This window comes from Cylas formicarius, unplaced genomic scaffold (assembly GCF_029955315.1).
Source record: "Cylas formicarius isolate icCylForm1 unplaced genomic scaffold, icCylForm1.1 PGA_scaffold_8__14_contigs__length_24414737, whole genome shotgun sequence".
Classification (NCBI taxonomy): Eukaryota; Metazoa; Arthropoda; class Insecta; order Coleoptera; family Brentidae; genus Cylas; species Cylas formicarius.
Genome location: NW_026844361.1, coordinates 16940601 through 16956785, shown reverse-complemented (window position 1 = coordinate 16956785; position 16185 = coordinate 16940601). Strand labels below are relative to the sequence as shown.

At 33.6% G+C, this 16185-nt stretch overlaps 1 protein-coding gene across 1 annotated transcript in view; it reads left to right on the top strand.

The window, feature by feature from the left end:
- LOC132705984 (glucose dehydrogenase [FAD, quinone]) overlaps nt 1–16185 on the top strand; it is a 59160-nt gene that overhangs the window by 36906 nt on the left and 6069 nt on the right. Inside the window, exons 3-4 of the mRNA XM_060676999.1 lie at nt 15523–15808; nt 15864–16009. Of these exons, the coding sequence (XP_060532982.1) occupies nt 15544–15808; nt 15864–16009 (411 nt within the window). The 5' untranslated portion in view covers nt 15523–15543. The remainder of the gene's footprint in view (nt 1–15522; nt 15809–15863; nt 16010–16185) is intronic.

Sequence of the window (16185 nt, the reverse complement as noted above, 5' to 3'; positions counted from 1 at the left end):
ATTTTATTTCGAAAATAATGGTTCTGTGCGGAATGCGTATCGCGCACTACGTCCAGTTTATCGTCGACAAAATCGTCCATCAGAGCAATTAATTCGATTAACCATGAAACGTTTTCGCACCACGTTTACTCTTATCGATAACTCGCATCCCTAGAGACGCCGTACTGTGGGGCTATGTGCGTACAGAAGAAGCTATTGCTACTGTAGAGCGTAGCATTGAGGAAGACCCGAGTGAGTCCATTCGCCATCGAGCACAGGAATTGCATCTGTGTCCATCCACTTTATGGAAGATTTTGCGGAAGGATCTTGGTTTACGTGCTAACAAAATCCAACTCGTGAAAGAATTGAAGCCAAACGCTCATCAAGTAAGGCGTAGATTCGTCGAATGGGCCCAAAACGAGATTGCCGTTGTTCTCGATTTTCATAAGCGAATTTTATTTAGCGATGAAGCGCACTTCTGGTTGAATGGCTACGTCAACAAACAAAACTGCCGCATTTGGAGCGAAGCGAATCCTCAAGTGTATGTCGAAACACGGTTACATCCAGAAAAACTGACTGTTTGGTGCCCTTGATGGGCTGGTGGAATCATTGATTGGTACTTCTTCAAAAACGATGATGGCCAGAACGTTACAGTCAATGGTGATCGGTATAGAGCTATGATTACTAACTCTTTCATTCCTGAATTGAATTACCATGATGTCCAGGAGATGTGGTTTCAAAAAGACGGCGCAACATGTCACACAGCTCGTGCCACAATCGATTTATTGAAAGACACGTTTAGTGACCGCCTAATTTCACGTTTTGAACCTGTGAATTGGCCTCCAAGATCTTGTGATTTAACACCGTTAGAGTACTTTCTGTGGGGCTATGTAAAGTCTTTGGTCTATGCGGATAAGCCACAAACGCTTGACCATTTGGAAAACAACATTCGCCGTGTTATTGCCGATATACGACCACAAATGTTGGAAAAAGTCATCGAAAATTGGACGTCCAGATTGGATTACATCCGCGCCAGCCGTGGCGGTCATATGCCAGAAATCATGTTTAAAATATAATGCCACAAGATTATCTTTCGGATAAATAAAATTCATGTCAATCGAATAATCCATCGTTGTTTTATTGCAACTTAAATTTCTATACATCGAAAAAAAAAACACCCCTTTTAAGGATCTGAGGGTACAAGAAGTCTATTAAAAACATATTCCATTGTTCTTATACGAGAAAAATTTCGACAGAAATCTTCACGATACTACTTTATGTGTTTATTTATTTTATGCAGCTGTAGTTGGATCCACCAGAAACGGAAAGGTATTTTTGAATAAATGTTTGCTCGGTTCTATCGACAGCTTGCAACTTCTACCTGATTTTGAAAATGTTACCTTCATGTCTTCGCGAATATCTATCGTTTTTGCACTACGTTCAGTAATCACCGTTTTCAGATGATTCAGATAACCCGTCTCTTAGGCAGTCCTTCACCATTTCAATAATGTACTTTCTAATATAAGCTAGTATAAACAAAGAAACATATCTGTTTTAATTTTCTATATTCTATATTCTATTTCTATATTCTATATTCCTATTGCATGTGGAATATCATATTTTGTGAAATCTGTGATTTTAGAATGAGAAAATGCTTGCTTTATTCTCTTATATAAAGGGTGGTTAACATTATTTAAATTGTTTTTTGTTTTAAAAAGAACCTGTGTACAAGGTTATGATTTAATTATTAATTTTCTCAAAATAAAAATGTCGATCAATACCAACGATTATATATCGATGCATTATTTTCGCTATACTTTCAACGCGTTTTCTGTCAGCTGTGGCTGGAGTTGGCAGGTAGTGGCTGTAGAATTGCAGGAAATTTGAAAGATAGTAAGTCATTCTGTTAGTTCAAGTCCTAATATGCGCGGCATATACTGGTATATGTCATTTTTGGACCTAATGAATCAGTGAATAATTTAAAAAATACGTACTTTACCCGTTTTAATTATTTATTTTGCCTGGAACAGTAACCGTCAAATTTCTAAATAACTAAAAACAAAATTTACATACCTGATGGAATTATAACTGTTTAGTCTAGACCCCCTATAACCTCCAAAAAAAAATGAAAGACATGTATATATGGTGTAAAGGTCAATACAATTTGCCTCGTGGTACTTTGTTCAAAAGATCATTTGTCTATAATTCATACAAATAATATTTACGAATATTTTTTCCAAGGACACTTTCATCGTTGGTTTGATTATCATTTGATATCATTTGTTAATTACTTTTTATTGTATTGATAATTATAACACATGATTAGTGTTCCGGTTGGTACAATGCATTACCTTTTTTGCCATATTTTTTGCCTTTATGGTAACATAATCAAGGACCTTACTTAATTGTTTATCTAAAATTCCTCTTTTCGCTATAGGACGCATTTTACAAGATGCATATTGGACAAAAGCAATTCTAACCGAATGCGTTATATGCATGCATGCATTTTACTGCATGGGAACACAAAGTTCAAGATTTCTCCGTAAAATTTTTAAATTAGGGTATAAATTTATTGAAAAGTCTGAAAAATTACGCAATTTCGTCCGAGGCTCATTGAAATCTGAATATCTCCGTATTCTTGAATTTCATTTCATTCTCTTCATTAAAATTTTTGCTTATTTCGAAATATGTTGGTTTAGTAACCAATATAACTTTAACTATTCACCTGGTTTAAATATTTTCATATTTAAGGAAAGCCTGTAGGTTATATGTGTCAACTCATATTACATAATGCTAATTTACGCAAAAAATAACGCAATTTTTCTTAATTAAAGAGCGCATCAGGTCATTAATGGGCGTTTTAACGCGAATTACGGCTAATTTGCAAACTCATTTTCGCGCAATTAAGTGCTCGGTTTTATTAAAAAGAGATGTGGCCGACGATAACATCACAATGCAGAGCTTTCGCTGTCACTTTTAGTGCGGAAACCCTACTATAATAAGAACGATCAGATTTACGTTTTAACATAGCGATGAGAACAAAATGCGACGATTGGTAAAGATCTAAATCGATAAAACAGGCATAACATTGTTATTTATAAATACCAAAAATTTACGGGAAAAGATAGTGCTTGCAAAAATATAGATAGATAGATAGATGTGATAGATTGTAGAAGTTTTTGTTAATTATTCATGTCATTTATGTTACAAGAAAAAGGAATTACCATTTATGTTAGTTTAGTTAGTTAATATTAACCAAAATTTAGTGTTCTAAAATCTTGTTTAATAAGGACAAACTGGTAATCGGGTTAATTAATTTAAATACATATTGAGAAGAATTTTATGCTTAATAAAAATATATTTCTACGGAGCTCATTTACACTTGTGTTCTATTAATTTTAATTGTTAAAATTTCCTTAACAATGCTATCTGTTTTGGCACGTTTTTTTAATACTTTGTAGCATATCTTTAAGTTTTCTAGTTATTTGCACTAAAATAATTATAGAAACTGTTGTAAATATTTCTCGCTAGTACCTAGGTACGATGTGTGTAGGTATATAGCATATTGGTGAGATGTGATGTCAGAAAGACAAGAAAAAAATCCATCTGTGGCCGTCTACAAGAGCTTCATTGTAGTCTGAAGAAAATTAACAGGCTACAAGTGTCATTTTATAGCAAAGCAAAAAAAAAATGTCCAATAACGCATACACTTAAAAAATGATATTTTGATATGTTGGAATTGTAAATTCTATCAGCCATTTAAAAAAATATATTTTATAAATTCTGATTCATATTTTTTGGAGTATGTTTTCGTGCGTGAATTATCCCAGTCGAAATGTTTTATTTCAAGACAGCAACCTTATATAAATTGATCAAAACTGATTACCGAAACTGTACTGGCAACGGTGTGATGGAAAAGAAATACAAATTTCACAGATTGTTGCCTTTTTCTCGTTCATTTTTGTATTAAATATTGTTTCTCAATTTGTCTTCGGCATTGCTACAAAAATCCCTATGTTATCGAAGTAGGCAATTCTTCTATATTAAATTACTTTACTTGACCCTATACTTTTTTACTGTCAAACGATATTTTTATTTAAATTTTTATAAATAATATTTTTTTTAATAATTTAACTTGCTAAAAAATCTCCGCGTATCCAAATTGACAGACTTATAAATTTAAAATGTTTTATTATTTACGATTTTAAAAAATGTATTAATCAGAAAATAATTGTTTTTAATATTATTTCATAAAAAGTCTTTAAATACGAGTTTACCCAAATATATACATTTAGAAATTATTTTTTATTTCTTGAACGAAGGAAAATATTACATTTTCTTTCTAAATTTTTGTGACAAAATAAATTAATAGACGAATAGTACAAAAATTTATTAGTAGGTGTTCCATACTTCACGTAAGATTGACACCTCCAAAAAAAGTCAAAATATCCATATCACATCCACTTAGTTCAAATGATTTGGCAAAGTACCCCTTAGCAAAAGATTTATTTTCATAAATCCCAAACGATATTTAAATTTGAAATCCAAAATTATGAATTTTTCGTTTCACCAGGATTTATCTGATGAAAGCAAAAAGCACCGCACCAAGAGCGTTTGGATTATGTTTTTGCTATTAGCTATGCCTATTGCTTTGCATTTGGCTTCGCGTTAGCGAAACTGGGTTCTAACTAAGAAATCACCAAAGCTTAATGTTGTTTTGTAATTTTGAGAAGAATGCTTACTCAAAAGACAAATTTCGTCGAAAAAACATTTATCTCAAGACTCTCTTCCCTGACTGAAGAGACTAATCGAAACAAGCCATTTGAAAACTTACTTTACTGGTTTTCTAGTGCGGTACTTTTTTCTTTTGGTTTTGCCTATGCCGTTTGCCTTTGCTAAAACTGAAACTAAGGGTTCGCCAAAATATTGTTCTGTGATTAGCCATAGCGTAACGCCTGCTTTCGATCTTTCTCGCCAGTTCATTGATTTGATAAAACAATCTCTCTTTACAGATATCTGGTATTAGTTTATTAACAACCTTTATTACTACCCGTCTTCCTCTAAATAAAATTTGCCTCAAAATATCGATATTAGCTGCAATCAATCCGGTTTTTTGCGAAGAAAACTACCACATGAAGGCCACCCTACAAACCGGTATAAACGGGAACATATTTTCCTCTTTCGGTATTACAATTTGGAACTTATCTTTTAATAATGAACGATTTTATAGGGACGGACAAAGGTCGAAGTTGAGAAATAGACGAATTGCTATCTAAGTTACTCAAAAAAAAAATCTAAAGTTACAATAACCACTTTTTTATTTCTTTCTGAAACGTTCGAGTGGGTAGAGAATGAACCACGTCGATCAGGGCCGCCAATTAACAGTGTGGACACGCCCATATCGATAACGACTGTGTTATTAGCAATTTCATCAATAAGTGACCCCCAAAAATAATTTTCGTTCAATGAAAGTTTTTTTTTTTGGTCAGCGGTTTTCGGTTTATATGCGTTGCGGCACCTTTCTAGGTCAATTGAGCCGAAAAATATCCGCCGCGTGCGCGAACCGAAAAAGATAGTTTTTTTACGAAAACCCGCGCCAGTCTGAAATGTGATAAAACGTCGGTTCTCGAAAAAAAAAAAAAACTTATACTTCGCCTTTTCTTCGATGCGATAATAATAATAAAATTAAAATATTAATAATAATAATAATAATAATAATAATAATAATAATAGTCCTTATTGAGATATTTTAAATTATTGCAGAAGGTTTAGATAAAATTACTTTACTTTATACAAACTAATATGGTTACACATCTCTCAGTCTAGCTTAAGATCTTGATCTCAGCTACTCAACATTAACCGAATATTACAATAATAACGAAACAACAAGCTATAATAATAATAAGGGTCTAAAAGTTCATAATTGGTAAAATACTAATTTGTTTAGGACAGAGACTTTTGTAATTCCAATAAATGGACTTTCAATTTTCTCCATTATACTACAACTAAGCTGGATTCAAAATATTAAAGCTTAATGGCACTATAGCTAAAGCGGCGTCCAAATTTACAAGAATTATGCTAGGGCCATATCCAGAATGTTTTTCGTCCATAGAGGAGTATTGCGAATTTCATACCGGACCACTAGACAGTCTTTCAGGCACATCGGTAATAGTATATGTTTTTCTACGGCCGTTAGTTTTTGTGTACGTTTTCGTAAAACAGGAATGCATTCACTGACATGACCGTCAGAAATGCCAAAATTCAAAGCGTGGGAAATATCTCCGAAAACATCCGATTGCTCCCAAACCCGTGCGGTAAAATCCCGGAAATGTCCGAAGCGGTTCGGTATGCGCGGGAAACGAAACTGACGTGGAATAGTGATGTTTCCCGCACGCTAGATCGCCGTGTAATTTATTGTTTTACAGACGGGAGTAGAAAAAGAATATTTCATGACCTTAAATACAATAATTTTGAGTAAAAATTGAAACAATTATTTAATTTTGAGCCATTTCATAGCAAATGTTTTTTCTAATATAGGATCAAAATTTCCCAAAGCATACACGAATCAGGCACAGCTGTTCTGAATTTTTTGTAATCTTCATTTATAAGCAACGGTTAAGAATTTATAGTATAATGGAAGTTAACAACTTTAAGAAGGATACATGCCTCAGAGAGTTGTTTTGAGGGATATGTAAGTCTTTTTACATAAACTAGAAATGCGGCCACTATATCACTATCAATTATCACTACTAACTTATTTGCTTCATTTGTAAATTCAAGATCTTCATTTTACAATTGATAAAATATGATCACTCAAAAAATTATAGCTTCTAGGGGCAGCAAATAGCATAATTTGTGTTTTTTTAGAATTTAACTTAAGATTGTGCTTTTTACTACACCGAGAAAAACTTTCAATAAAATTAGCGTCGACGTTATCATACATAGCTGAGTTAAATGTGTGTGACAGCTGGGTGTCATCAGCATATGAATGAAGTTGAGAAAATTTGACTTCCTTAGACATACCAAATGTGCACAAGAGATTCAACAGAGGTCCAAGAATTGAACCCTGTGGCACTTCAGAAGTGACGTTACCCAAATCTGATACACGGATATTAGTTCTAACGAACTGCTGCCTATAATTTAAATACAAGTGGAAAAAAGATAGAAATCGATCAGTGAGACCAAGCAATTAAAAAAGTCAAGTAAGACAAATATGGACGAAATCTTGACTGGTTTGATGGAACTATATTATGACTAGTTACATACGAAGGTACTTGACGATGAACAACCTTCTCCAATACTTTGCTAAGCACAGGTAATAGGATGATTCATTGACGTCGGATGGAGAAGCAATCTTCGGAATTGGGAAAACTATCGCTGTTTGCCATATGGATGGAAAGTACCCATGAAATGAGATGAGAAGTTACCACAAAATCGAAGACAGAATTACTTATCCTAGTAGATTTGTATTATTCAATCAATACAGTATCCGCTATTGGAAAAAGCAGATAAATATTTGTTGATATTTTGCGGATGTTGCAAATTTGGTGGTAATGGTGGCTTAGTTCTTATTCCTTTTAAAGATTTCCACATCGTAGCAGCATCTTCAGAGGTAACAAATTTTAAATATGCAGCTTATTCTCGTCTGAAGGATGACAAAGCATAGTTAAGTATAGTATTGTATCTATTCCACTTTTCGACAGTTTTGTTTTTTTTGTATTTTTGAAATGCTCTATCTCTCTCGTTTCTTATCTGCCTTAAGCCTCGGCGCAAATGGTTTGCTCAACCTAACTGTTTTAACTGGGGCATGATCATCAAAAAGAGCTACAATAGTGCCGCTTATAAACTTAATATTTGCCTCAATGTTATTAATATAATAAAAACTGTCCCACTTAATACTCGAAGAATTCGTCCTCTCTAAAGTATTTGAAAGACCAAAAGGTTTGATTCCACTCGGTTGACTCAAGATGGTTTTAACTAACTGCAAATTACTTATTAAAGTAGGGTCGAGGAGTTTTGAAGTAGAACGTGTCACCCTATTTGGTTCATTGATAATCTGACTCATAGTATATGTACATTCTGAAAGGGAATTCCAGCAAGTCAACATTTACATCACCATTAACAAAAATGTAATCAAATATCTGCGATACTTCAGATATAATGTCATGATATTTTGCGATTGACTCACTTACACTGCACAATGCCCTTGGCCGGTAAAACAATGCAGCAAGTAAGTTACAATTTTTAACTTTTTAACTTCCACCATCACAAGTAGTTAATACGTATTCTTTCACGGATCAAACTATATTAAAAACAGGCAATCTGTAAGAATGAAATATGGCCGAACAGGTCCTTACTTTGCTTAGAATTTAATTATTTGGGGTTTTGTTAGGAAAGATACTAAACAATATTTATTTATTTATGTATGTATTTATGTTTAAGTCTAAAATAAAATTACGAATTATTTTTATTACCAAGTTAAATTATTTAAAATTATTCACATACATTCACAACCACCCTTTTTCCGGGTTATCATAAGTGTCGAACCAGGTTTCATCCAAGTAAAAAATTTGGCCTTTGAATGTTTTTATTGAATACACTTCCATAAGGTAGCTTCTGCCATATTTAACACTGGTTTCATCTTTTTCAAGCCTCCTGATTAAGATATCTAATGTAGTATCTAATTAAAGTAATCTAATTAAATGTAGGCACGCTTTGTTCCTCGTATAAAAATTTTACGCCGTATTATATCTTGATCACTTTCATCTACACTCGAGAAAATGTCAACATCGCTTCTTTTTTTCCTCGCTGAAATGGGATTATTGACAAATTTCCATACAGTTGATGTTGGAATTTTCGTCAACGTGGCCGTTTCTTCTAAAGATGCTTGCTTTTTGGCACCACGTTCAATGAGAGTCAAATAAACATTTTGTATAAATTCCTTAGTCTCAATAGAATCGTGTTTTCTACATATGGGCGGGAGCATCTCCTGAGATACACTAGACTCGCACATATTTAACATAATTCGCACACGATTCAACACACGAAATAAGAATGATTACTAATAAACTTAAACTAAGTAGTCTACGAAACCAAAGAATATTAAACACAGGTAGGTATAAAAGGATAATCCCATTCAAAAGCAATTGGTCACTTTCTTATATCTATGAACAGACCATACACAAACAATTATTAAATATATTTTCTAAAACAACATCCCGGACGTGCGGAACGTGTGCGACGAGAGAATTCGCCTTTAAATATCTAACTTTAAATATTAACAATTGGAGTTTATAGCCATGACAACATATTTAAAACAAAAAATAGCACTCACTCAAAAATTGTGTAGGATTAATTTTATTACGTTATCAATAGTATTGGTGCCGCATTTGAAGTTCAACAAGGATAATCCGATTTTTGGTGTCAACATCATAAAGGTTCGCCATTTCAATTAAGCAGAACCGGTTTCTTATTAATCTTTCTCCTGCTTTTGTTAGCGAGTGCAAATATTGAATAAGTCAACACTCGATACTTCGCTAGATAATTGATTAAAATGTTTTTAATGGTTTTAACGTGTGACAGGCTGTATTAATATTTCACTGCGGAATTAGTTGGTACTCGAAATAATAGAAAATTCGAAAAATACGAAATAAACAAAGGAAAACGAAAAGTTCAAAATTACACAAATAACAAAATATTCAAAAGTAATGTACGGGTGTGTTGAGACCTTTGTAATTGGGCTGGCTACGTACATTCGATCTTCGATATTTTTTGTTATGTTGGTATACAGGTCCCTAACATATGTTCACAGTTACAGCCAGTTTGTAAGTTTACCTTTTATTTCTGAGACAAAAACGTGTTCGCTGTGGTTCTGCTGTCAAAAAAAATGCATCAAATTCGCATTAAATTTTACAGTGCTGCAAAACCCTTGAAATGTTGCCAACGGCATATGGTGAATCTACTTTGAGCAAAAAAAAAATCTTTAAGTGGTACAAGCTGTTCCAAGATGGCCGAGAGGACGCCGATGACGAACCTCGCCCTTGCCCCTCGCCCAGCACATCAATAACTGATAAAAGCGTTGAAGAAGTGAAACAAACGGTCGAATCACTATTAGAGAAGTGGCTGAAGACGTGGGCATCTCTCATGGCTCGTGCCATACAATTTTTTTCGAAGTTTTGGACATAAAATGTGTTAATTTTGAACAAAAGGGCCTTCGAAAGAGCATCACTCCAGAGCTGTTAAACAACGTCAATAATGATCCTAATATGCTCCAAAAGGTCATAACTGGTGAGGAATCATGGGTATATCGTTATGACATAGAAACCAAAGTCCAGTCGTTCCAATGGAAGAACCCAGAATCGTCAAGATCGAAAAGACCACGTCAAGTTCGATCAAATATCAAGGTTTTTGTTACTGTTTTTTTAAATTGTGGTGGCATAGTGAAGTTATGCGCCGTACGTACGGAATTGTGGGAAAACAATTTATGGAGTTTGCATCACGATATGGTATCTGCTCACTCAACGTTGTTGTGTCTAACAAAACCACAATCATGCCTCACCCATATTCACCAGATATGGCACCCTGCGACTTTTTCCTCTTCCCATAATTCAAGAAACCTATGAAAGGAAGGAGGTTTGGAACGATTGAGGAGATAAACAAAAAATTGCTGGAAAACTCAAAGTTATACCAGAAAGTGCTTGGTGGATTGGAATAAACGTTGCCACAAGTGTATTATATCTGTGGGCGATTACTTTGAAGGAGACAACATTACTTTTGATACATAAGTACTCACTTTTGATAATCACCTTACCTTACTTTTTGAACACACCTCGCAACTACTAGAAACAAGCCGCTACTTACATGTAACAAGATTAAAAGCCCCAGTGACTGAAAAATTCTGAGAAATACCGTGATTGCTGTAATGAAAAATGAGAAAAAATGTTTATTACACTAGATTTTTACATTACAATACAAAATAAGAAGAGAGAAAAACTTTGTTACCCAAGTATCGCCTGAAGACCATAATAATATAAATCATAGTGAGATGATAGTTTGTTAAAGGTAACACACATATTCTAAATAAAGTTTTGGAAATGGATATTGGATCTAGGCAACTGCGGTAAAACAGTTGATTGATGTCTCCCTTCCAACGGCGACACATGAAAGCGTAATTGTCCCAGAAAAAATGGACAATCAACGACTTGTTGAGAAATGATAGAGATTGCAAGTCTCTGCTGAAACTCAGAGGCAGTAAAGCGAACGTTCTCAGTAGAAGATCATGACTAACCCCCGTCCTTCCTGTACATTAGATATTTCAACAATCTTTTCTAATGTAACAGTTAAAAATTATTAAAAAAAAGTTATTACGAATCCTAAAATTTGCATTGCACTGGACACCATTTTAGAGAACGTCTGGTCAAATAAAATCCCCAGATCCTTTACAGTGGTAAGTGCAGTCAGGATAGTACCAGCCATACTGTAATTAAAGACTATGGGAGTCTTTGTGCGGTCGTTGGTAAGAAACCACATTACACTTGCTGATGTTAAGATGGAATTCATCTTTAGTACACTGACACACAATATTGATATTGGCATGAATTGTCATGCAGTCCGTGCCGGTTTTAATACAGTGATATAGTTTTAGGTCATCTGCATGAGAAAGCATGTCGTAGATGATCAAAAAGATGAGATCGTCTATAAATATATTGAATAGAAGCGGTCCAAGGTCAGAACATTGAGGCACACCAGAAGTTGCAACAAAAGGAACTGATCTAAACCCCTCAAAGTCAACGAAGCGATGATAAATGTGGTCAAAGGCTTTGTGGAAGTCATTTTATATAACGTCAACTAGAGCTTGCTTGTTCGGAGAGTCACATGTATAAGAACACAGGGAACATAAGTGATATTTCATTTTATACCGATAATAATACAATTCAATTCAATGTACTTTTTGTGTGTAAGTATTAATTCTATATTCCGCTGGTATATTGTAAAGTATTGCTTAAAATATTCGATATTTCCGGAACTGTGAAAAAATTCCCTATTAGTCCAATCAAAAATACTAGAGAAAATTAGACAGAGGAAAGATATATGAGCAGTTACAGTGTCATTTAAATAATATTAAGATTGCCCCCGTTACTCAATCAGGCTATAAAGGTGAACTAGCTTTACCATAGCTTTGCTGCATATAACTTTTTGCGTATTTAAGGCTACAGATGATGGTAAGCTGGAATTTCTATATTTCGTTCTAGCCAGTAATAAAATATAAATTTACGAGGACGTGGATCATTAGACAGGGTGAACAACTTATAGGTTCCGAGAAATTTCAGTTTTTAAGACCTACACACCCCGAATTGGACCTAAATTGCATACAATAGAAAGACGAATTTGGCGACAGTATTGTGACAGCATTGTGATAATAAATATGATAATAATTATACACGATATAATTGTAGAGATTGACAAATTACTGAAAAATTAAATACTCTAATATCAAGTAAATAAAACCATATGTAGGAGTAAGGATATGAAAATAGATAAATTCCGATAAATATTATTGTTTAAAGAAAATCTACTATTTAAATACAATTTCATTCGTAAATTTTACTTGTCATGTTCCAAGTAGACAGTAATCGTTAAGTTTTCAATTTCCCATATTCTTTTATCTATTTCATTTACAATCTACTGTCTTCACTCCTTCTTAGAAGAAGGTTTTAACGTTCCTCATTTTAAATTAAATTAAAGAGAAAATTGCTATAAAAACTATTAAATATTCACATAAATAAAAGCCATAAATTAGTAATTTTTTATTGATCAACATATTGACACGTTCAAATTATTGATAAATTTTATATATTATTTATATGAAGTGTACAAAAAGTAGACAGAAAAATAATGTCACTCGAAAATGCTAAAACAAAATTAAATAATTAAACTCTACTCTATCCAAGAACTAAATACATGTAGAAACAAAAGGAAAGAATATTGACAAATAACGAATACAGAAATGTAACACACCTAATATTAAATAACGATAACTGCTTACCCCATAATAATAAATAATAAAAGGAAAACCCGAAAATAAATTAACGCAAATTAAAAAGAAAAGACTATAAGACAAAAAAATAACTACAAAAAACGCATATGTAATAGTCGATCCACTTGGTACATAAAGAAAAATAAGTCATAAAACATATCAAATGGGATAAATGATATTTTTATTGATTCCAAATCCTGCGTGGATTGGAATTTCGACCCGAATTCGGGTAATAACAAAAACAAATATTTTATTGTTTTCATTAATTAACTTTCCGAAATCAACGTTCCATCCTATTATTCGTTTAAAAAAAACGCAATTCATCTGCAGATAAACATAAAAAACCCTTATGTACACAATTTCCATGCGCGCATTGTTTATTAGCTTCAAGAGACGAATCGAAATCCGCATCCGTATACGTTTTATATAATCTCCGCCATTAATCACGAAAACCATCGCTCGAAGCGAGCAAACGAGCACAATGGGTTTAAACAATTTTTTCCGTAATTGAAATTGTTGCAAATAAAACGAATATTTGCCCATAATGAAATCCCGGAGTTGATTATAATACAATCTATATATGGTTATAAAACTGTCGAGCGGTACTGTACATTTATTATTTACGTATTTGGTCGAAAACGCTCATTAAGTTTCGGTTAGAAAATGTGTCGTGCTCCTTTGAACGAAGGCATCAATTTTACAATTTTAGACCGACTTGGGCAATTTTTCCTTGCAAAGGACAGATTGCTACGTTACCATTTTAAAAGCAAACCGCCGGCAATACCTTTTCGAATGGCATTTCATTAAATGCACACACTTTGAATTTTAAGTGGGAAAATTAAAAACAATATTATGCACTTAAATTTTATGTTTATCAAGATACTATTATTTTTTAAAGTTGGTGGTATAATTATATTCAAAAGTTTTTCGTGTTTCCTTATTATTCTATTGAATTTTACGATAATCCTTATTTTTTTATTCAATTCTCAATATTTATTAATTTTTTACATAAAAAAGACACGTTTAAATTATCTATCGTATCTATTTGTACGAAACTTCAAAACTTTAACTGTTTCATATAAATTATGTAAGTCACTAATTAACTCTAATGCAAACATTTTATCTGACAGGTTGGCAATAGTCTTCCGACTTGGGTGACGTTCCCATTTATCAACATCATTTTTAATTTATTTGAAAGACAAAACGCAAAGGAACTATTCTTCCGTGTCGTTCAAAAGCGTCGAACTTATCATTCGTATCTTTCTTGCTATTGTTACGCAAGACAATGATGTTTTTGAATTTATTTAAATTATTTCTTTTGTAAAAGACGTTTGCTTTCTTTGTTAAGTATAATAAACTGTCGCAATTAAGTTAAGTGAAATAATTGCTAATACTCTAAAATTGTATATCGAGAAACATACTTCTTATAGGTAGGAAATTTCACTGTGATTGTGTCCTTGCTACTTCAAAAATAAATTCTCCAGGCCATGTTTCAGATTTATGCATAAATGGATAAATATTTTTCTGACTATTTTAATCTCGCTTATCTAAAGCAAGGCTTTGGTCTAGTATGATATAGTATACAAAAAACTTCCATCAGTAATGTATATTTTTTTCCAACAAATTATTTTGATTTCCAAAAGAAAATGTTTTAAACGCCTTAACCAATTCTGATCTTGGTGAAGTTATCGAATACTCTAGAAATCATGATTTGAGACCATGCAGCTGAGACGGACGTAGTATACAGGGTGGCCGTAATTGGAGTGTTTTAAACCTTTTTATGAGAAACATTTACCAGTTAAAATCGCATAGCAATATCTACCAACCGATATATACCAGATTTTTCTCCAGTTCTCGGTTTTCTTATAAATGAATACAACTTTCCTATTTTATGTGGCACTTTTCAGCCATATAGATTTGTTGGTATCTGTGATGGCCGTGCATATGGCTGACTATGAACTGGGGGGAATCAGTTAAGGGTATATTTAGATCCTGGCTTAATATGCAACACACGTGTTAATTATATAATAAAAGCAATCTATTATAAAAATAATATACACTTACTGAAGAGCGTAAACAACAACTGACTAAATCATACTGATTATTGTTCAGCGTTTATTATCACTATTTGCTTCCATATAGTAAGCTAAAATTACAACGTCTCCAAAACGTATGTATTCTTTTTTTTTGATGACCGCATGATATGTCTCTGTTTAATGTTGCTTTATAAGGTAATTAAGAATGATAAACCTAAACATTTGACTAATCTGCTTAGTGACAGATTTGAAAGTCGTAACTTGAATTTAAACGTAGATAATTTTGAAATCCCCTGTAGATTTACAAAATATTGATTGCTGCTTGTACTTCGTTTTCTTACGTCTCAAAATGGCTCTCTCCTTAAAATCTAATTAAGACTGGGTAGAAACTACGCCTGGTTAAAAAAAGTGCATGCTTTTCAATAGCAATTCTTTTAACGTATCGTAGTTTCCAATACAAGTTTTGGTTAGCTTTTAGATAATCCATCCAAAATGGTTTCGTGCGATTGTCCCATAACCCACCCTGGACCCACCTTGGCGTCGACGTGCGGCGGAATACCGTTCATGCTGTTCATGGGCCTCCTGGAGGTATTTCTCCGATCCCAATGCGATCTCGAGGACCCATGCGGCCGGCCCCAGAACGCCCATCTGCAACATGAGTACGACTTCATAGTGGTCGGTGGAGGCAGCGCAGGTGCAGTAGTAGCCAGCAGGTTGTCGGAGATACCAGAATGGGACGTGCTGCTAATCGAAGCTGGTACTCATATCAGCAAGGCAGTGAGAAGGTTTTACTCAAGTGAGACTCGTTCCAGGTAACGATGAACCCACGGGCACTCAAGTACCATCCATGTTTCTCAATTTCATCGCCAGCGACATAGACTGGGGGTACCAAACGGAACCTGAACCCCAAGCGTGCTTGAATGAGAATGAGCGAAGGTGCTACTGGCCAAGAGGAAAGGTAATTTTCTAATAGACTAGGTAATAAATCTAGTAGAATGATAATTCTTTGATGTTACCTTTTGTCTTCAACGCAAATCTTTGGAATTATAAATTTAGGGAGGACATATAAATAAACGATAATTTTATTGTCATGCATTGTGCATTGGAAAATTACTTAATCATTTCTGAGAAAAA